The sequence below is a fragment of the Micropterus salmoides genome, unplaced genomic scaffold (genome assembly GCF_014851395.1).
Source record: "Micropterus salmoides isolate LMB-PRFRI ecotype aquatic unplaced genomic scaffold, ASM1485139v1 Ms_hic_scaffold_16, whole genome shotgun sequence".
Taxonomy (NCBI): Eukaryota; Metazoa; Chordata; class Actinopteri; order Centrarchiformes; family Centrarchidae; genus Micropterus; species Micropterus salmoides.
Genome location: NW_024040707.1, coordinates 2340021 through 2362220, shown reverse-complemented (window position 1 = coordinate 2362220; position 22200 = coordinate 2340021). Strand labels below are relative to the sequence as shown.

The 22200-nt window shown below is 40.3% G+C and overlaps 1 protein-coding gene across 7 annotated transcripts in view; it reads left to right on the top strand.

The window, feature by feature from the left end:
- The window catches only part of LOC119905009 (extracellular sulfatase Sulf-2-like), a 120215-nt gene that overhangs the window by 60689 nt on the left and 37326 nt on the right, over positions 1 to 22200 (top strand). For all 7 annotated transcript variants that reach the window (XM_038721667.1, XM_038721666.1, XM_038721663.1 and 4 more), the window contains 5 exons: positions 16878 to 17107; positions 18454 to 18574; positions 19204 to 19322; positions 19412 to 19563; positions 21961 to 22130. In XM_038721667.1, coding sequence (XP_038577595.1) covers positions 16948 to 17107; positions 18454 to 18574; positions 19204 to 19322; positions 19412 to 19563; positions 21961 to 22130 — 722 coding nt within the window. In that variant the 5' untranslated portion in view covers positions 16878 to 16947. The remainder of the gene's footprint in view (positions 1 to 16877; positions 17108 to 18453; positions 18575 to 19203; positions 19323 to 19411; positions 19564 to 21960; positions 22131 to 22200) is intronic.

Genomic DNA, 22200 nt, shown 5'->3' with positions numbered 1-22200 from the left:
TTTTTGTTTTTATTATTTACATATTTAGTTTCATACTGTGTGATACAGAATTAAACATTCACATTTTAGAAGCTGGAAAGAGTTTATGAAATTATTATCAAAATTGTTGAGGATTAATCAACTTAATTGTTCATGTGAATATTGAATTTATTATGTTGCAGGGACCGAAACACCTTCAATACCCAGAAGATTAGATAATAATAATTTATAATAAATATCATAATGAAGTACAATCGGACATCAGGGCAGTACATCAGTGCATCAACAGTATTGTGGTATGGAAGTTTTATTTAGAGTTTAGCTTATCATGCGGAAGATCATGATACAATTTTAAATTGTGTTTTGTTGAAAGGTTCAGTGTGTAATATTTACAGAAATGCAATATAATATCCGTAACTGTCTTCTGTGGTGTATAAAGACCTGACATAATGAACAGTTATGAATAAGACATTTATATCTACATACACTGCGGGTCCTTTACATGGAAGTCACCATTTGCATTGCCGTGTTTCTACAGTAGCCCGAACGGAGCGTGTTTCATCACTACGTCGAATACGTATTAAGAAGAAGAGGGAAGATGAAGAAGTATTAGTAGTTGTGGTCTGGTTTAAATTTGGACAAATGGAGGACTACACGGGTTATTTAGAACAAGAGCCGACAGAGCGTGTCGGCCACCGTAGCTTCTCCTGTGCGTTTGGGGAAAAAAAGGGCTGAGCGGTGACTAAACTGACGGTTGTAATACGCAAGCCTCACCACTAGATGCCACTAAAACTTCCCCACTGAACCCTTAAAAAATTACTTGAATTAAATCCTGTGATATTCAAGTAGTGTTTAAATTTTATCGAGTCTGATTCCGATTCTACTTATTAAATCTCAGTTCTGGTTCCTTCACCACGGATCTCCTTCCTCCTCTTCCTCCTCGCTCCTCTTCCCCTTCATGGCTAAAGTGAAAGGAGTCTCTGTCCTAGAGCGGCGTCTCTGGGGACTCGTCTCATCTGGAGCCATCGTCGGTTTCCCTTCAGTATAGAAGGTGAACGTCAGCTCACCTGTGTTTTGTACCTGAGGCGTTGCTGCTGTTAGCGTTAGCTGGATCTGGGAGAGCGCGACATGTTGAACACGGTGAAGCGTTCCTTCAGATTCACGCCGTGTTGAAGGAAACACTTCGTCGTGTTGGAGCTGCTTCCTTCCTCGCACCAAACTGCAGCTGTTTCATTCTGCTGTGGCGCTCTCTTTTTTTAGTGAAGCTAAAGCTAAACTTTGGAGCGTTTGCTGCGGTCCGCCGCGGTCCAGGACCCTCTTCTTCACGCTTTGTTGACGTAACACATGATGGGACGTTAGGTCGGCGTAGCAGCTCCTGGGAGATCAGAGACACTTTGATGGACTGAAAAATGCTCACTGCAGTTCAATCAGGAGCTGAGATATGCAGGAAGTTAGGAATCCAAACGCACGGGTCTTAACTAATCCACGGTTCTTGGAAATTTTGTAACAGTTCCCACTTGGAACCGGTTCTTGATATCCAACCCTAGTTGTGAGTTCTGAGACTGACATGTTGATGTTGCTGTTAACATGAGATTTGTTGACTGTGAGAAAAATACGGAAAAACCCCAGATTTTTGAGCACTGAACATTTTGCATGTCCTGAATCAGCATTTGTTTTCAGTACTGGACTGAGAGAACAGAGAAACAAACAGGAGACAGTTTCCTATTTCTAATACTCCAAGTGATTCTGAGATTTGATATCACAGAGAATGCTGCACAAAACTTTACGTAAAGAACAGCAGTGAACTGAGGAGCTCTGAGTATCTATTTTGGGGAGACACTCAAAATGTTCTCTGTCTTCTCCAGCCAGATGTTTCAGATTTCGTTAGTACACCAACATGTAGTACACTGTGTACACTATGTACTTAATTGCTTAGTTTGTGAATTTCAACAAGGTAGTGTCGTTTTAAATCAAACGCTGATGTGGTGCACTTATTTTTTTGTATCCTTGCCAAATATCTCCCGGCCTCACTTCACTTCAATTAAACCAAATGCAACCCAGCACTGCAGTGACGCACTCGCCACGTCTGAGGTCGACTGGATGAGCGGTTCTCAACATAATCGAAAAACAAACACACGCACACATTCCTGCCTTTATTAGAGAGATTCATCTTGAGGGGAACGTGAATGTCTGAACCCAATGTTATGGCAATCCATCCAAAATGGCGGCCCACCTGACTCACGTTGCCATCCTTATTGCTACTGCAGATAGCATCGCTAAAAATGGAATAAATCCACTGCACATTTAGTCGTTGATTAGCTGTAATCACCTCCTGCAGTGAACACCATGAAAGTAGAGACAACTATCACTGCGTTACTGTGATACTGAAGAAAACTTGTATGTAAAGTATCCTAAATCCTGCACAGTAAATACCTGCTGACAGGTTTATTGGTAACACTGCGGAAATATCATCTGACGTATTAATCAAAGAGACAAAAAAATATTGGCGAATGAATTGATCATTCGTGATGTCCTGCTGTAAATCCAGACCGCAGCTGGCTCTGTAATATAGTGTAGGAACCAAATCTCTGTTACCACAGCAAACACTACAGTAAACTAGCCCCTTTTTCCGGGTTGTGTCAGGAAGCAACGAGCTGACCTCTGACCTTTCTGTGACCTTTCACCCCTCAGCGCTTTGGAGACCTTTAACGGCGCAGCTGGTCTCTCTGCGTGTAAAAAATGTCTAATGAATATGGAACAGCGGTTCGGCATTAACGCTGGAGCTCTTTATTGACATTCACCACATTTCATATCGAGTCACTGCTGCATCTGCGCCGAGGCCTCGCCCATCTGCTCATGAATATTAATGAGCGGATAGATGTGATCGAGGAGAGCCGGAGCCAGAGAGGGCACATCAGGATGAGAGACGACAGGATTTATGATCCCAGGAGGTGTTTGGAGCTCTTGTTCGCAGTTCAGGAGAGCATGACTGCACATTTCCAAACGCATAATATAATATGTTAATAAAGTTTTATACTCTGCATGGCCAAAAGTATGTGGAAAGCTTAATGTGGAAGGGTGGATGAAGTACACAAATGTAGTTAGTACTCGTGTCTTTCCCAAGTGTCACCAAAAAGGGCCACAAGAGGGTGCACGTGCAGATGATCTTATAGAATTTGATGCATTACTTCAGATTTATTTTATCCAAAGTGTCTTTCTACATATGTCAGAGGCCGCACACCTCTGGAGCAACTTGCTCAGGGGCACAAACTGTCCCCCGTACCAAAGTGTGGATGCACTTGCATGAGTCTTATCCACTGCTGCACCGCCACCCCATGATGCATTCCTGTAGATTAAACTACCCAACAGGATATAAAGGAGCTCGGCCTTAAACAGCAGTAAAATGCAACAAACAGTAATGCAGCAGGAAGATTAATCCAGAAACATCAGATATAATAGTGAAACACTGGCAGAAGTGTTGTAATCAAGACCGCCCAAACCGGGACCAAGTCAAGACCAAGACCAGAGTTTATCGATACGGAGACTAGACTAAGACTTTTAGGGGCTGAGACCAAGTCTTTACTGGTACCCCTAAATCTGACTTACTATCAGATTTTGGGGTACCAAATTATGGAATAGCTTTTCCCACCTGGCAAAAAACTCCTCCTCATTAAAATGTTACAAAAAGCTTATTAAAAGCCCATTTTACTGCTGTTTTAAATGTCTAATTCACTAACGAACATCATTTTATACTACATTCATATTTTTGTTTTATATTTCTATTATTTTTACTGTCATTAAAAATAGTTGTTGATGTTAAATATGTTTCTATTACTAGTTTTTCATTACTTTATATTTTTCTCTTTGTTATTTTTATTTTTTTTAAACTTTGATTATAACTATAGGTGGAGGCGTTAAATAAGCCCATCTGGGTTTTCAGCCTCTCCCTGCACGTTATATTATTTGTTATTGTTTTGGTTATTTTTATTAAATTTTAACTGTGCAAATAAATAAAATTCTAAATCTAAAAGTTGAGACCAAGACCAGTTCCCCACATTACATGACACACAATAAAAATTGATCTGAAAAATCCACATTCCCATTAAAACACCCACATGCAAACACTAAGAGCTGAAATCAACGTAAGCATCTTTATTCAACACTCCTCTTCCACGCTGACCATTGACAGGGACAGCCGTTAACGGTAACGGCACATTCTTAATTAGGGTTATTGTTTGCATTTGAAGCAATGAGTTTTCCATCCAATCAAAGTTAGGATGTTAACAAATAAATCCGACAATGCAAAAGCAATTTATTGATATTTCCAAAGTTATGGTCCTGACTGGTCTTGAAATAAAATCCCGAGTTCAAATGCGGTCGAGTCCGAGACGAGACCAAGAGCATCAAAAAGTGGTCTCAAGCTCTACAACACTAACTGCAGGGACCATTTTACTGCACTATGAATTATTTTACTGTGATACTTTGAGTACATTTTGCTGATAATACTTGGACATGTTTTAATGGTAAAACAGCCATTTTTCTGCCTCTCAGCTTCATTTGTCATTAACATAGTAAACCAATAGAGACCTAATTTATTGATATTTTAAATAGACTAACAATAGCGTTATTGTTCACCGCAGTGGGGGAAGTCCTGTAGTGTCAGTTTTGACGGTAAAGGTAGGTATATGATATTTAACAGAAAAGACTGAGTAAGGAGGTGGTTGGGCTGGATGGAGGGCCAGAACCCGGACTTTGAACCAGGAGATTAAATAGACTAAAAAAGTCAACATTAAATATTTTTATCAAAGTTAGACAAGTTACGTAAATTGTGTGACCTAAGTTAACTTATGTGTTAACTGACCTACGTAGTTATTTTAACCCAAACCATGATCTTTTCCTCACCTTAACCAAGTAGTTTTGTTGCCTAAACCTGTCAAAAAACTGCAACGTTTCACAACTTTAATAGCACGCTGTTTTAAAATGGCAATGTTTCGAAACGCTAGCGCTTTATTTTGAAAGTCTAACCGGACGTTGCATATTTATTTACAAAGCGTCAATAAGTGACACAGTGTTTCACAGTGTTGTATTAGTACTTTTACTGAAGAAAAGCATCTGAATACTTCCTCTCACCGATGCTTAGGATGTACGTGGTTACTGACAGAAGCAACGTTTGTAATAATTACTGCAAATAATACTACCCAGAGTTTAGTTAGCCATGCTAATAGCTTTCTGCTTATTATGCTAACGAACCGAAATATCATAAAGTAAGTTAGTATGAACCATTGTAACTAAAATTCACTGATAAGGCATCCTGTACACTGCTGTCACCAATAAAAACTCAAAATTGTCCCTTAATAGACTGAAGGGACCTCAACAGTCCCAAGACATGTGGGCGCTCCCTTTCCACATACGTTATGGACATATTTCAGCTCCTGATTGAATTATACGTTTAATTTAATTGGTTTATCTTAATGTAAATCAAGAATTCCTCACTATTTACATCTTTAATCAACATTTTAACACCCTTTGTCTTTTCTCCCTTTTACATTTCTACTTAATTTGAACGTTTAGGTTGTTTTGTTTTTTTCCCTGCAAGATATTATGTATTATTGTGTTGCCGTCTGTGTGCTTTGTGTTTACCGGTGTCCTCGGGGGCGAGGAGAGGATATAATATTTCACTGCTCTCAGAAGAAAAAGCTCTGAATATCAAATAAAACAAACTATCTGGAAACAAGAGCAGCAGCTTTCCTTGCAGGCTGGACTCCATGAATATCAAATGAAAGTAAAAAGTATCAGGATTCAAAACAGCCTCTTTTGTTTTCAGCAGCTTCAAATCAGCATTAAAACGTCTTTCACCTCCAACCAGTGAACCGTGAAATTCTTAAACTCAAAGCTCCAGACCAGCCAGTCACCGGGACAGAAAATACTACCAAATACTCCCAAAACTACTAAATAAGTATGATTTTCAGGTTGTCATAGTAAGTGTAAATTGAGATGGCAAGTTGTTTTCTTATGATTACAAAGCAATACTGGATTACTTCAGGATTAAAACTAGTTTTGCGAAGGTGTTAACAAAGATAAGACAAGATGAGAAAAAAAGTCATGGTTAATATCACATCTTCAGATAAAACTGGCTCACAATAAATTAAATAAATACAAGCACGCCTTTTTTAAAATCTTAAAACCTTTTTCTGTTTTATTTTGAAGTTCTCTGTGTTTTGCTTCCTGTTTTGTCCTGAATATTCCTGATGTGTGTCACCTGTTTGTTCACCTTCCCCCGCTCGTGTTTCCGTACATTGTCCTCCTTTCTGTTCAGTCCTTGTTGTGTGTTTCCAGCTCCTGCCTATTGGTGTGTTTCCTGTGATTTTAGCTTTATGTTCCCCTCCCGACCGTCTGTTTTGTGTTTGTTTCGTTTATCGGTGGATTTATTTTCATTACCTCTTGTATTACTTTGCTTTTTGGAAGACCTGTGGCCTGTACTACGGAGCGAGGGACCTGGCTGATCCAGGTAACTTCAGGTGTAACTTCCCGGTTAGCCCACACTACGAAAGGTGGACAGGTGTTACCCGAGGTCTGTTGCCACGGCGATTTACGCTTCATCTCTAAAATGCTCCGAGCAGGTTTTGCTCGTGGTTAACTCGAGGTTACCCTGGACTACACACCACATCTGTGCTCAGTGAAGAGAAGTATTAATACACACCACGGGATACAAAATTTTAAGATTTCATCCTGAGCCCTGAGCCGGGTATTGAACCGCCGACCTTCCGATTAACGGCCAACCCGCTCTAGTTTCTGAGCCACAGCCGCTCCCGTAAAGTAAAAGTCCTGAATTCAAAATGATACTCAAATAAAAGTATAGTAGTATTATCAGCAAATGAGAAGGACCAAAAGTTGAAGTACTGTTACAATATTACTGAATATTATATTATTACATTTATCACCAACTACTACTTTATATACTACTGGGTAGATTAGTAGTATAGTACTTACTATAGTACTCCTACTAACAAAGTAGGAGGGTAAAGTAGAAACTACCTCAAAATTACAAGTACAGTACTTTAAATTTACTTAAAAATACTTAAATTTTACAGTAAATTTACTTTGTGAAGCACAACAGTTTTTTGCACATGCACAATTACCTCTTTGTACACAAGAATAACGTACTCTAACATATACTCTATATACATTTTGATTGTATAAGATGTTTTTTTTTTAGATTTTACTCGACTCGAGTCCCCATCTCTGGTAAAAGATGTGAGACAGGTACGTTAAATTGCTGTCAGACAGTCGTGGAATGAAGATAAGATAACATTTTACTTTATTGATCCCCCGTAAGGCTGCAGCAGAGAGAGTCATGTAATGCACATATTATCTCAATAGTCATCTCTTAATTCACATATTGAGTTTAAATAGGGAACACTGTGAAAGAGGCAATTGTGGAGATCAATATGTTCTTTAATCTGATCAGTCCATAAAAACTAAAACCCTGTGATGGTAATAATCACACCAACTGTCTCCGTATTTTCTGATGTGTATATAACTGCCTGGACAAATAAATAAATAACCTTAATGAAAGCCCAAACTTATCGCCACACCACGCCGTTCAGTGCTCTGTCAGACATTAATAGTGCAGAATTCACTTTATAATAACTTCACTGATGTGGAAATGTGTCTGTGGGTTCACTGGAAGAACAGGAAGGGGTCATCGCTGAAAACTTCAATGGCAAAATAAGTTTTAAAACCCATCAGTGGTGGAGAGAGAGAACAGAACATCTCAGCAGTGCTACATATTCCACGTCGTCTGAAAAGCTAATTGGGAACTGTGCCTTTATCTACAACAAAGGCAGGTCATGCTAACGTCTCTCATTACTGTCAAGGTTATTGGGTATTTAATGTATTCTTCTGTTATGGTGACGGCTAATTCGAGCCTGTTAGGAAGCGAAGGTCTGATGAGAGAAAGAAACGGCTCCTACAGAGCTCATCGCCTGCAACCAGAAAAGAAAATATTCCAAATGTTGTACTTTCACCAAACACAGAGGACATCTGATTACATTGGTCCTTGGTGAATCGCCAGCTCCGACACTTTGGGGTTAGTTTATTCAATTTTTCCTTTTGTTCTTGTGTATTCCAGGGAGAGAGTTCTGGAGGCCACAGTGGAAATGATGAATGAGCAGAGGGGTTGTAGGAGGGTGAACAGTGGGTCTAATTACCCAAGAGTAGAGTGGCAGACTCATTGTTTGAGGTGCACCAGCTGCATGTGGTGCAGAATATGGTACTGTATTGTGTTTTCTCCACTGGTAAAGCACCAAACAGTCAGGGGTGGGCAATTAATCAAATTAAATTTTTTTAAGTACGATATTGGCATCAAATAAATAAGTCAGCTCGAACCAAGATGATAAAACTGCTATAACCTGCTGGTCACCATCATTAGCTTAAACCTACTGCATTTTAAACTGCATAAATTACCAGATACTTGAAATAGCTAGACTATTATTTCATAGGCTATCTGGGATTTTGGTGGTAACGCATATATTATCTCAAAACGTGCACCCCTCTGCAAGAAATTTAGGTGTTGTCTTTGACTCTGCTTTAAAATTTGACAAACAAATTACTTCTGTTCTCAAGGGTAGCTTTTTCCACTGGAGGACTATCAAAAAACTCAAATCCTTTCTCTTATATGAGGACTTATATGGAGACTGTTAAACATGCACTGACATCGTCCCATATTGACTATTGCAATTCTTTGTACTCCGGCATTGGTCAGTCATTATTACCTCGTTTGCAGCTTGTTCAAAACGCGGCTGCTAGATTGCTGACTGATACAAGGAAGAGGGACCACATCTGTGCGATACTGGCCTCTCTTCATTGGTTAGTCAAATATAGAGTCGACTCTGTCAAAGGTGACGGAGCCTGTCTTGGGCCAATCATGCTGAGGCTGTTTGTCCGTCTCCCAGGGTGCCTCACTCTCCAGCTCTGCGTACTCAGCCACTCTCTCCACTGATGTCATCTACAAAAGACAAGGCAATTTTTCCATGGACCATGTAGATGTGTACAATACTAATGTTGTGAAGATGATTTCGGATTTATAAATGTTGCTATTTTGATCACTTGCAAAACAATTGAAAATGGCAGTATATATATATATATATAGGCTCCACCATATATGTTAGAACTCCTCACGCCATATCACCCCCTTAGATTGTCACACCACCTCCTTTTAGCTTTCTCAAAGGCTCGCCTGGTAAAAAAGCGCGATCGTGCTTTTTCCATAGTGGCCCCAAGGTTGTGGAATAAACCTCCCAGTTTCATTAGATCATCTCCAACCACTGAGACCTTCAAGTCTCATCTTAAAACGCATTTTCATTCTTTGGTGTGACATCGTTAACTGTCCTGGTTGCTTCATATTTCCATTTATTGCTGCATGCTTCATCCCTGTCTTTACTATCGTTGTACGCTCCCTTTTTTTCTTCTTCTTCTTGTTGTAATTGTGAAACTTTGTACAGCACTTTGTTCAACAGTGGTTGTTTTTAATTGCGCTTTATATATAAATTGACCTGACTTGATATAATAATGTAAAGAAAAAAATGATGAAGCTGGATTTTAAAAGTTGTTTACTACATTCATTCAGTTTAATTTAGCAGGAACAGTGTGAAGCCAGATGCAGACAGCTGTTACATGGTCAATCTAAAAACCTATAAAAAAAATATAAAATTCATTTTACAAAGTCGTTTAATATGAAATCATACAAATTCAATCATTCATGTGGATGAGTAATTTACCCCACCTCAGACGTTCTTTGTGTGGAAAAGACGAGTCATCCCATGCAGCAGTTCATACTGCAGGACAAGTTTTATGTGATTTAAGAAACCTGTAAAATATTAAATTAAGAGGCTACTTCGTGGAGGCACCTGTTCTTTAGCAGGAAGATGTGCTGAGACAGAGAGTTGAACTAGAAAATGATGAAGTTGAAAAAAGCAAGAATAAGGTTTGCTTTCAGCAGTGAGAGGGATGAAACTACAGATTCATGCGCTGCAGATTTATCACTGCACTCCTGTAACACTGACTCATGAATCGATGCAGCAGAACCGGAGATATGTCCTCCTTTATTCTACAAATTACTCTTCCTCACCACAACATGGAAAGCCTGCATTACCCACAATGCAACTGTTTATGTTGGCGTAGTAGCAGTTAATGTAGCCTGCAGCAGAGATGAGCAACTTCACTTTTCTTCACTTTCAAACTTGTAGGCTTTAGCCAACGCTGACTCAAGTGACGTCACTTGAGGAAATTTACCCGACGTCACACCGCCTCATTCTACCTTTTCACCTTTGCAGCAGAGCTCCCCAACATCTGAAAACAGGCGGAGGTGTTACCTGGAAGAGGAAGGGGGCCGAGATGTTTGTGAACACTTATATTTTGTTTTGGCTGCAGATTCAGAGGGTTCATGTACTTACTCGTCACGGAGAGCCGACACATTTCAGTTGTATCTGAAGATGTTTTTTCCTCTGTGCGGCACGCATGAAACAGTGACACTGGGATTAACTCCTGAATCCCAGGAGCTGCACAGTTAGTTCAAGTCCATCTAAAAGAAAAACATGTCTTCAGTCTTCATAAGGTGGTTATTGTTAATTTATAGATTCTGATTCTACTTATCGAATCCGGCTCTTATTAAATCTCAGTTCTGGTTCCTTCAGCACAGATCTCCTTCCTCCTCTTCCTCCTCGCTCCTCTTCCCCTTAATGGCTAAAGTGAAAGGAGTCTCTGTCCTAGAGCGGCGTCTCTGGGTCTCATCTGGAGCCATCGTCGGTTTCCCTTCAGTATAGAAGGTGAACGTCAGCTCACCTGTGTTTTGTACCTGAGGCGTTGCTGCTGTTAGCGTTAGCTGGATCTGGGAGAGCACGACACGTTGAACACGGTGAAGCGTTCCTTCAGATAAACGCCGTGTTGAAGGAAACGCTTCGTCATGTTAGAGCTGCTTCCTCCCTCGCACCAAACCTCCTGACTGCAGCTGGTGCAGTTTGTTAGTGAAGCTGAGCCAAACTTTGGGGCGTTTGCTGCGGCCCGCCACGATCCAGGACCGGAAACAGAAGGACTCTCTTCTTCAGGCTTTGTTGACGTAACAAATGAGCAGATCAGAGACACTTTGATGGACTGAAAAATGCTCACTGCAGTTCAATCAGGAGTTGAAATATGCAGGAAGTTAGGAACCGAGGAGCAGAGTCCAAACCCACGGGTCTTAACTAATCTACGGACCAACTTGTAAACCGGTTTTCGAAACCCAACACTAGTCCATCATATTGTGCTGCAAATACCTTCTATGCTCAGGTTGTGTCATGATGCTCAACTTTGACAACAAACATTAAAGTCCTGGTCTCTGTGTCCAGAGTTAAACAGGTGAGTCAGAAAAATAATCCCGTTAAGGTTGCGTCGTCGTGAGGGTTCGTCTGGTCTCAGGAGAGTTTTTTTTTTGGGTCAGTTTCATAATGAGACTGTGTGACATAACAGAAACATAGTGAGCTGGATTACAGACTCAGTAGAGGAACAGCGCCGGGTCACTGCAGGACAGAACACGTGTTGGGCTGAACGGCTGGACCGCTCTGCTCCAGTCCAGATGTTGGGCTCCGTTAACTGGGTTAAAAAATACTTTAGTGTTGGGTCTGATCCCACATCTGTTTGTTCTCAATCTCACTGCTTATTTCTACATGTTTCTACATTCAAAATCATCATAAATAACATCACGTGACTTCTAAAGTTGTGTATTTTGGAGTAAAATAATGTTGGTACACAGTGGTTAGTATATGTTACACAATATACACGTGCACAGAAGGGACGCTTGCAAAAGCTGCATTAACAGACATTAAAGTCAGAATGCAAATGTCTGAGTCGGTCTAAGCAGAGCGGCAGCTTCAAAGATCTAATGGTTAGAGCTTAGCTGTAAAAGTACTCAGAGTTTAACAGAAACACATTTCACAGAACACAGATTAAAATGGCAGATTGACAATCTGAGCTACTGTCGCTTTATCTTTGTTTCTCCACTGACCTCTGACCTCAGCAGGATTTGGTGTCTTACTTGCTAAGAAATATATTTTCAGTTCTTAACATAAGGAACTTTATTCCCCCTCCCCTTAAGATTGTTCTCTTCAGTGCACGGGAGTGTGAAACATTTCACAGTATGTATGTAATCCAGGAGGAATTTCCAAACTGTCTTGGAAAGCTTTCCGGTGTGCTTCGGAGAGCGACGAGTCTAACGATCTCCAGCTTGATGCAGTTCAACGTTTCTTTAATCCAACCTTCAAATGTAGGAAAGTTAATCCCTCTCACAAAGAGTATCACTGCAGGGAACATATATATAGATATATTTAGATATATACAGTATAGAACAAATTTGAGATACTTGTACTTCCATTTGACACAAATTTATACTCCCTGTACGTTATATTCTCTAATGTTTTTAATGTAATTATTATTATAATGTAAACAGGCAAGGTTGGAGTTTTAGTAGGACGGTGATTTGGAATCACAATTCCATTACAATTTTTCTAAACATTTGTTTTTTTTAAAGGTACAGGAATCTCAACATTTGTAGCTTAATAGTTGCTTCAGTCAGTGCTTGGATTTGTCATTAATAAGTGAACATTGCTCTGACATTGTTTCTTTACTTTACTGTTTTAAAACTGTTTTCCGTCATTTTGTTAAAACGCTACTCTCACCTGTGTGCCTCCTCGGCAGGCTCGGGGGCATCACTGCTGGTCACGGTCGTGTGGTGCTGATGAGTCCAGTAAAGCCCTGTATATACTTGCTTTTAACTACGCGTACGCAAGATGGCCGCCACGCGTATCCTGCGTTCCTTTGGAGCGTAGGTTGTGCACGTCCCCAGGAATTAACACTACGCGTCCGTAAGATGCAATTCAGCACATGAACGTAGTCGATCTGACCGGCAGGTGGTGGCAGTACGCAGTTGGTTTGCTAACCGCCATTAAACGCATTAGAAGAAGGTCAGCAGCAGACTTTAAAAAAGGAGATTTATGGCAGTATTTATTTATTTTATTTAAATTTTTTATATATTTTTTTTTTTAAACACACACAAACGCTTACTGTTTCATGTATTTTTATTTTAATTTTTAATATATTTTTTTTCAACACACACGCTCATTGTTTTATTTATTTTATTTAAAATTTTTAACACACGTTACTATTTTATTTATTTCTTTTATTTTAATTTTTAATATATATTTTTTAACACACAAACACTTACTGTTTAATTTATTTATTTTACAAAAAAAAATTTAACACACACGTTACTGTTTTTATTTTAACTTTTTAATATATTTTTTTAACACACACACACACAAACGGTTACTGTTTCATTTATTTATTTTATTTAAATTTTTTTATACATTTAATTTTTTTTAACACACACGCATGTTACTATTTTATTTATATATTTTCATTTTTATATATATTTTTTTAACACACAAACGCTTACTGTTTTTATTTATTTTATTTTAACTTTTTAATATATTTTTTTTCAACACACACGCTCATTGTTTTATTTAAATTATATAAAATTTTTAACACACGTTACTATTTTATTTATTTCTTTTATTTTAATTTTTAATATATATTTTTTTAACACACAAACACTTACTGTTTAATTTATTTATTTTACAAAAAAAATTTAACACACACGTTACTGTTTTTATTTTAACTTTTTAATATATTTTTTAACACACACACACACAAACGGTTACTGTTTCATTTATTTATTTTATTTAAATTTTTTTATACATTTAATTTTTTTTAACACACACGCATGTTACTATTTTATTTATATATTTTCATTTTTAATATATATTTTTTAACACACAAACGCTTACTGTTTTTATTTATTTTATTTTAACTTTTTAATATATTTTTTTAACACACACACACACACACACAAACGGTTACTGTTTTATTTATATTATTTAAACTTTTTAATACTTTTTTATTTTTTTAACACACGCTTACTGTTTCATTTATTTATTTTATTTAAATTTTTTCTATATTTTATTTTTTTAACACACACACGTTACTATTTTATTTATTTATTTAATTTTTTCTATATTTTTTTTAACACACATATGCTTACTGTTTTATTTATTTATTTTAATTTTTAACATATTAAAATTTTTCACACACACACACGGCAAATGTATAGAGTTGATTGTTCGTATGTTGTATGTATGATGCTTTGGCAATATTGTTGTTACACATTCATGCCAATAAATCTAATTTGAAATGAATTGAATTACAGTAAAACTCCTGGAGCCAGTCCGCAGTTATCAAGACCGTTATGATCTCTCGTTAAAATCACAGCCTGCTCGAGTGTTGCTATGTTTGGTTTGTTTACGTTGTGCAAATTCTGAGGTTTTCAAGGAAGGTGATCGACGGCGTAGCCTCTGTGTAGCCCCCTACCTTACGCCGTCGCCTACTCTGTTGCCTGACGTGCACCTCCTCAAAAATGTAACTACACGTCAAGGCGACGCCGACCAAAAGATCTGCGATTGGTCGGCTGGGTAGCCTCGCAATGCCTCCGAGCCGACAGGAAGTGCCCCGTGCGTTGAAGTAAATTTTACCAGCGGCACAAGTATAAATGACCTGATGCAGGACTATAAATCAAGCTTTAATCCTCCAGGTACACGCAAAGCACGCAGGCGATTATGTAAATAATATCCAGGGTAGAGCCCGTCAGTCGAAGCAGTTGCGTTTTGGCGATGTGGGGGGGCTCAACGTCTCATTTACACAGAACTACCAGTTTTCTCCCAATAAGTTAATATCCAGCCTGATGTCAGTCTGTTCACAGCTGGAGCCACCGGACCACTTTAACATGAGCGCCACACCAGCAGCCCCCCCCCCCCACATACACAAAGCTTACTGTGTGTGTGTTTGATTACTGGCTAATTTGCATGTTGCACCCTGCTGTGAGCGCTCACACACACATTCAAGTGTGTTGGTTGTGATGTTTCATTGTCAGAGGAACAAAAGACTGCAGCGTGTGTGAGAGATTTTAGCCTCCCGACACGTTCTCCTGTAATTATTAGAACCAAATATCCTGCAGTGGTTTTTATTTTATTTTTTCTTTGTGAAAGCAGCGCTCTCTCTCTCTCTCGGCCTGCCAGTAGCATCGCATTTCCTCCAAGCTCCCAGGAAGTGCTCCGTGCTTGGAAGTCAATTTTACTGGAGGCCAAACAAGCAGCTGTAAAACAGTGAATCCATTTTTTCTGAGCGACACAGCCACTGCGACGTGACTCGTTTCACTATCAGAGCTTGATCCATTCGGTCTGATGACATTTAGAAAGTCTAGAAGAGCCACACAATCAGCGGTCGGAGAGCTCGGCGACCGTCAGGCTGTGATTGGGGGTAAATTAGCGCCAGTCATTATGACGCATCGAAATGGCTCCCAGACTCTTTGCCAACAGATATAACGTATAACTAGCACGCCAAATATCTGGAGGAGTCGGCCGACTCGACGTCCACATCCAGCCAATGAGAGCAGGCAGCTACTTTTTCACCGCAAAACACTTTTTCCTCCCCTCCAGCTCTCTGTAGCTCAGACGATCCCTGCTGTGCTGATCCATCCTTTCACACAGATTCTTTGTCTTTAGAATAACAAACAGATGTTTCCTGTGCAGGTTCGCATCATTTCACGCTTCACATTTCACATGTATTTTCTTGACAAAACGTGGTTTGGAGACCAGCGTCAGGTGACGCTGACACTGAGGGCTAAACCAGAAGTTAGCCAGCATGGCTGTGGGAAACCCCACCGCCAGCTGGCATTTTGGCGATGTAATTACAGAGCGACAAAGGCACCAACGCACAAGTATAAATAGTCACGACTATGTGGCTATGTGAGACATAAAAATTGTCCTTAATGGTTTCACATAGATGAAAACAGGTAGATACAAAATAGGATGTTGGCTCCACAGGAAGTTTTTTTCTTCCCTGGACATTTTCCCAAATAATGTACTTACATTAAGGCGTTCTGTCGTCTCAAACAACTTGAAAAATGCCGCCTATATGGGGAAACAACTCTCTCCGGACACCGCTACATGTGTGCTAACAATATCGGCCTTTACCCCTGCTCTCTCTCTGTGTCTCTCTCTCTTTCTGTCTTGGACGTGTTTTCAATATTCTCACCCTCACACTGAAAATAAACACAGAGCGTCACGTACTGCGCTGACATTTCACCCAAACACTGCTGCTGCAAAAATAATAATAATAATATCATGTTGGCAGGACGAGATCTGGACAACAGCTGGTCAGATTTCTAAGATATCTGCAGCAGATATTATTTCTTTCTTTGTCTTGAGACTTTAACCGGGCTCCCCACTGTACCTGAAGGCCCGTCCTTGTTGTCATTGATTTGAGGCCCAACACTACATACATTTTGGCAAAGAAAGACATTTGTGGCAGCAGTCACAACAGTCGCAGTCTTTAGTGACTAACTGGATACGGAAGACAATTTAAGCTCAATGCTGGCTGTAGACTGGAGGATAACTGGGGGCGTTTCCAAGCCAAAGCTCGTCAGAAACGATTATCCTGTAGAGTGTGGGGATTTCAAATACAATCGTAAGGTCGGCGACTGGATCAGCGGCCGGGAAGACGGGGGGAAGCGACCCCACGTGTTGTGTATCTGCAGTATAAATGTATAAACCTGCTGATTCCCTCTTCTCAGCCTCGAGCTCATCCACAGTTTGGTTCTCTTCTTTTTGTTTTTCTGTGCAAAAACACTGCACACACGAGGTCAACCGGTTGAGATTTGAAAATCGGATTGCTGTGACTTATACGTCCTGAACTCACAGGTTTGATTCCCACTGCAGCTAAACTCTGGCTCTCTTTGTTGGTCGGTTTTCCAGAAGTTGAGACTCCACGGGGGGGAAGCAGCTTGATTGGTTGACCTTCTGTGGAGGTCAGGAGTCGAAGGCCATGGCGGGCCGACTCCTCCTCTTCCTGTTCATCTCTGTGACGCTCTGCCACGCTTACTTCCCTTCTGGCCAGCGTCTGAAGCCCCGCCTCCAGAGAGACCGCCGCAACATCCGGCCAAACATCATCCTCATCCTGACGGACGACCAGGACCAGGAGCTGGGTAACACACTTCTTATCCTAGAATAAGTATTACTAATAATTACTTTACTCTTACTGTTACCGACACTGATGCTAATGCTGAAACTCTGAAAATTTTTAGATTTATGCAGAACAGAATGTTTAACTTTTAAGGACAAAGTGATGAGTTTGGCAAAATCATCTCAGGTAAACTTCCCCCAAACCCAATAAAGACGAGGACAGAGCCGCTAACGTTAGCGTTAAACTCGGATATCTTATAATCCAGGACACGGTGCATGTTCCAGCCCTGAAACCTGTAACCTCACAAAACACTGTAGCTATAGAAATGCTAACTCTTGACTTTGAAGTAGCACAACATTGCTACTGGAGATAGTTAGCTGGACATGCTAACGACCATGCAAATAAACACACTTTTGCTCTTGTGTTGTTAGGTTTTGGGGAGGTGAAACGGGCTTAAAACAAAACTTACTTACCGGAAAAAATGAACAGCCGACTCCTAATAAGCTTTCCTTCGGCGCTGGTTAAAAGCATCCCTGGCTTTTTTTACCTTTAAATGGGACCATAATTTACTAAATGAACATCACGCTGTGTTGAAGAAGACTTGAAACTAGCGACTGAGACCAGAAACTCATCAGGAAAGTGTTTACTGAGGGAATAAATCAGCTGAGAAGTAGAAACATTTTCTCAGAGACTTCTATAGACGGGTTTCTGTCCAACGTCATCAAAAGCAGCACAAAAGCAGCACTCTGTCTTCACGGCGTATCAGTTTTTACGGCAAATGTTGGGCAAATTACTCAGAAACTGTGATGAGTTTCTTTTTCCTTATTACTCATTTAAAAAGAAACGATATTACTTTACTTATTACTGGGTATTAACCGTAAATAGTCACGTTACTCGTTGCCGCACCCCGCACGTTACTTGTTCCGCAGCGTACAACAAAAATTAACCCGAGGACTCAACAAGCAGCCGAGCGTATTCATAACAGCATCAAGAAGTATGATTTTACGAAGAATTTAAAATTTTTTAACACCACTGTCTGAGATAAAAACATTACGTCCGGTGCCGCTGACCTGCAGCGCGGCCTTGCGTGTTCTATTAATATGCAAAATGAAACACAAACAAACAGGTCCGACTCTGAAATGGCAGTTTGTTATATATATATATATATCTATGTTGATTACAGCGGTTGATTACTATCTTCTGAAGCGCTTTTCCACCCTGGCTGCGCGCATCCAGTAGAATATCCGTCTATACAATCCCACTTCTTTCTGCAGCCAGTGGAGTCGCCCCCTGCTGGCAGGCTTCACTTTTCAGACCCGGAGGTTCCCGCTTGAGTAATATTCTCTCTCTCTCTCCCTCTTTCTGCAGGTTCGATGCAGGCGATGAACAAGACTCGCCGCATCATGGAGGAGGGCGGGACTTCCTTCTCCAACGCCTTTGTGACCACGCCCATGTGCTGTCCGTCACGTTCAAGCATGCTCACTGGGAAGTAAGACAGATCATCATTACACTATTTACTGACTGAATGTTATTTAAGGTTGTCAAGCTTAGGCACACAGGTAAGAGGGATTTGGACCCAAGATGCAGGACACCAGGCAGAGCAGGTACAGCTGTAATAATTTAATCAACACAAGAAAACCGAGGCAGGCAGCCCAGGAAATATTAATTAGCTAACAGAAGGAACAAGACAATCCACATGCCAACAAGGTAATCCATAAACCTGGGAAGAAACTTGGCAACAAGCAACCGTACAACCCGACAACTAAACAAAGACAGGACGCAAACTAAAGAGAGAGCAGGGCGACTGAAAACAGGTGCGACACATTAGGAGATCAAACAAGACGTGAACACCAGAGACGGACGATTTCAAAGTAAAACAGGAAACACGGAACAAATGCATAACTGAGAAAACCAAGAGATAATCAAGAACACAGAATGAGAAACACAGGGACAGGAAGTGATTGATGAGAATACCAAAACAGCAGAGCAAAACCATAACACGGAGTCCGAGTCAGCTGACTCCACTGCTAGAATACTAAAATGTCTAAATTTGAAATGTAAAGAATTAGATTTGTTAAAAAAAATAAAAATACTAAAGATACTTATTTTGTCTCTCAGGTACGTCCACAACCACAACACCTACACCAACAACGAGAACTGCTCCTCTATGTCATGGCAGCGGCAGCACGAGCCGCGGACCTTCGGGGTTTACCTCAACGGGACCGGATACAGGACAGGTAGAGAACCGCGCACACAGGATCAGGCTTTTATCAGCCCTCTGTGATTCGCCTGACCGTCTCCTTGTCTTTGCGTGTCCTCCCTCCAGCCTTCTTTGGCAAGTACCTGAACGAGTATAACGGTTCATACGTCCCCGCCGGGTGGAGGGAGTGGCTCGGTTTGGTGAAGAACAGCCGCTTCTACAACTACACGCTGAGCCGCAACGGAGTCCGAGAGAAACACGGAGCACAGTACCCGCAGGTACAACCAAAGGACGTTTGATTTGATGTCTTCAGACGTTCTCTTAAGTTCTCACTTCACTTCAAACAACAACGAATTAACAATTTAGAAAATTTAAAAACATGATGGTGCTTTTTATTTTAGTCAACTTAAGCCTTTGTTTCTTTGAGTTTTACATAATAAATATTCCCCACTGCAGCTGCACAGACAGGGAAATGACATTTTTTGGTAACTGTCAAATATATCACTTATTAGGGCTGTCAAAGTGTTTACACCCACAATTAATCTGGAAACTCTGATTCTTATAGATTAAGCTGTTTCTTATATAACTATATGTCATAAAAGACAATTTAAAGTATCTATTTATGCATTAACCGCTTGACGCCTGAATTTATTTACAATAAAAACATTTTAAAAATTAAATTATGTGTTAATTTGTCTATGGAACATAGAAAAGCTAGACATTCAGGTATGATGCAAATTAGCGACAACAGGCATAAACAAGAAACTGTTCATGCAAAAGGTTCCCAGGTACGTATCGAACACGCACAAAAATGCCTCTATTTGAATTTTCTGGAAATAATAATGTCATTTGGGATACATTAGAAGAAATAGGTATTTCCTCTCCATTTAAAGAAAAGTAAAGATAATTTAATTTGTAATTGGACCTTTATTCTCAATATATGTTGGCATTTCTGCATGTTTAGCTGAATAAAAGACCCGTATCTGTTTATTTAAAATAGATTACTATGTTGGCTGTACTTTGTTTTTAGTACTATTTTTGTTTTAAATTATATAGTTCTTTTCAGGAAGATAATGTTCGTAATATTTGTGGTTTGTGGTGATTTGAGCCTGTGGGGAAGTCGAGCCACCCCTTGTTTCTCGGCAACCGTAGACAAAATTAGTCACGTGACCACACATTTTTGAAGAGTTTATCATTTTACTCACCCTGTGGTGGAGAGAGTCCCGTGGAATAAGTGATGAACACATTTAAGATCACAAAACAGTGATTTGTTTATGCTCAAGGAGTCCTGATTCTTGTGTCTGAACATTTACAGACAGGTTTGAGAAAATCTTACGCATGTGTTAGTGCTTAGGAAGTTACAATATGAGGCTATACTGTTAGAATGACGTGACTCTTAAACTGCTGGATGACATAAGTTGTTAAAATGGCAGGGACGGGGTAATCTGAGCCAAAAGACCCGGGGGGGAAGTTGAGCCAGATATTTGACTGGAAGTTCAGCAAAATGATGTGACATTAAGCGTTTTAGACCAGAAACCGTCATGTCATTCTTCTATAAATGGAAGACAGGTTGTGGGTTTGGACAGAGCAGTGGGAGAGGTACAGAATGGGACGTCCATTCATCAGGTGACACGGGACAGGACGAACAACAGGATGGTTTTAAAGCGATACGCTGATATGAAACAACCAGGAGACACAGCTGCAATGTTTCACGACTAAATGCAATTGAATGTTGGGAACTGGCGTTTGAGTTTGCATGATGAAATGACATTGATGCAAATGCTCAATATTCGTATAGCGCCTTTCTAGTCTTTTTGACCACTCAAAGCGCTTTTACACTACATCACATTCACACAACATTCTTACACTGAGCTCAAACAGAAACTAACATTCACACACTGGCAGAACAGCCGCCAGGGGCAATTCAGGATTCAGTATCTTGCCCAAGGACACTTCGACATGCAGCCCGGAGGAGCCGGGGATTGAACCGCCAACCTTCCAATTAACGGACAACCCGCTCTACCTCCTGAACCCCGACCCCAATGTGGCTCAACTTACCCCTCATAGAGGGCAAGTTGAGCCACAAGAGTCCACTCTTTTGTTTGGGAAGCCATATTTTGAAAACAGTTTATTTTAGATCCAAATTTGATTATCCTCAGGGATGCACCACATCCTAAAATATATGTACATATTTCAGTTGGAGACACCGACTCACCCCGCTCTCCCCTACTCATTCTGCAACACATGCCTATACATAAATACAGTTAAGCCCGATGGGATTTTGGAGCAAATGAAAACAGACTTGACGTTAACTTAACTCCAAGTGCGTGATTGAATCTAGAAAGGGTAACAAAATGTAAAATACTCAGCTGCTCCTGCACAATGAAGCGGAATATCGTCAAAATGACAATGTGAAGATATATTTGCTAAAAGTAAATTATGACATAACGAAGTGCTGCAGATCTTGTTCTCCAGATCTAAGAAAACACGTTTGTTTGGTACAGACGCCAACAAACATGACATCACCATGAATTTATTATTTTATTCAGTGAAAACTCAAAAATAATCTTTCCCACTTGTTTTGAATCATATGGCACACTTGGTAATGTTTTTATTTTTTTATCGATCTCGCAGCCATATATAAATGCCATGTTTGTGTTTTTGTGTGTCACCAGGACTACCTGACCGACCTGATCACGGCAGAGTCCATCAGGTACTTCCGCTCCTCGAAGCGTATTTATCCTCACCGCCCGGTGCTGATGGTTCTGAGCCACGCAGCGCCGCACGGACCGGAAGACTCGGCACCGCAGTACAGCACCGCCTTCCCCAACGCTTCACAGCACATGTAGGCCACACACAAACACACACGCACACACTGAGACTTAAGCCACTATAATCCAGCTGAACAATGGAGC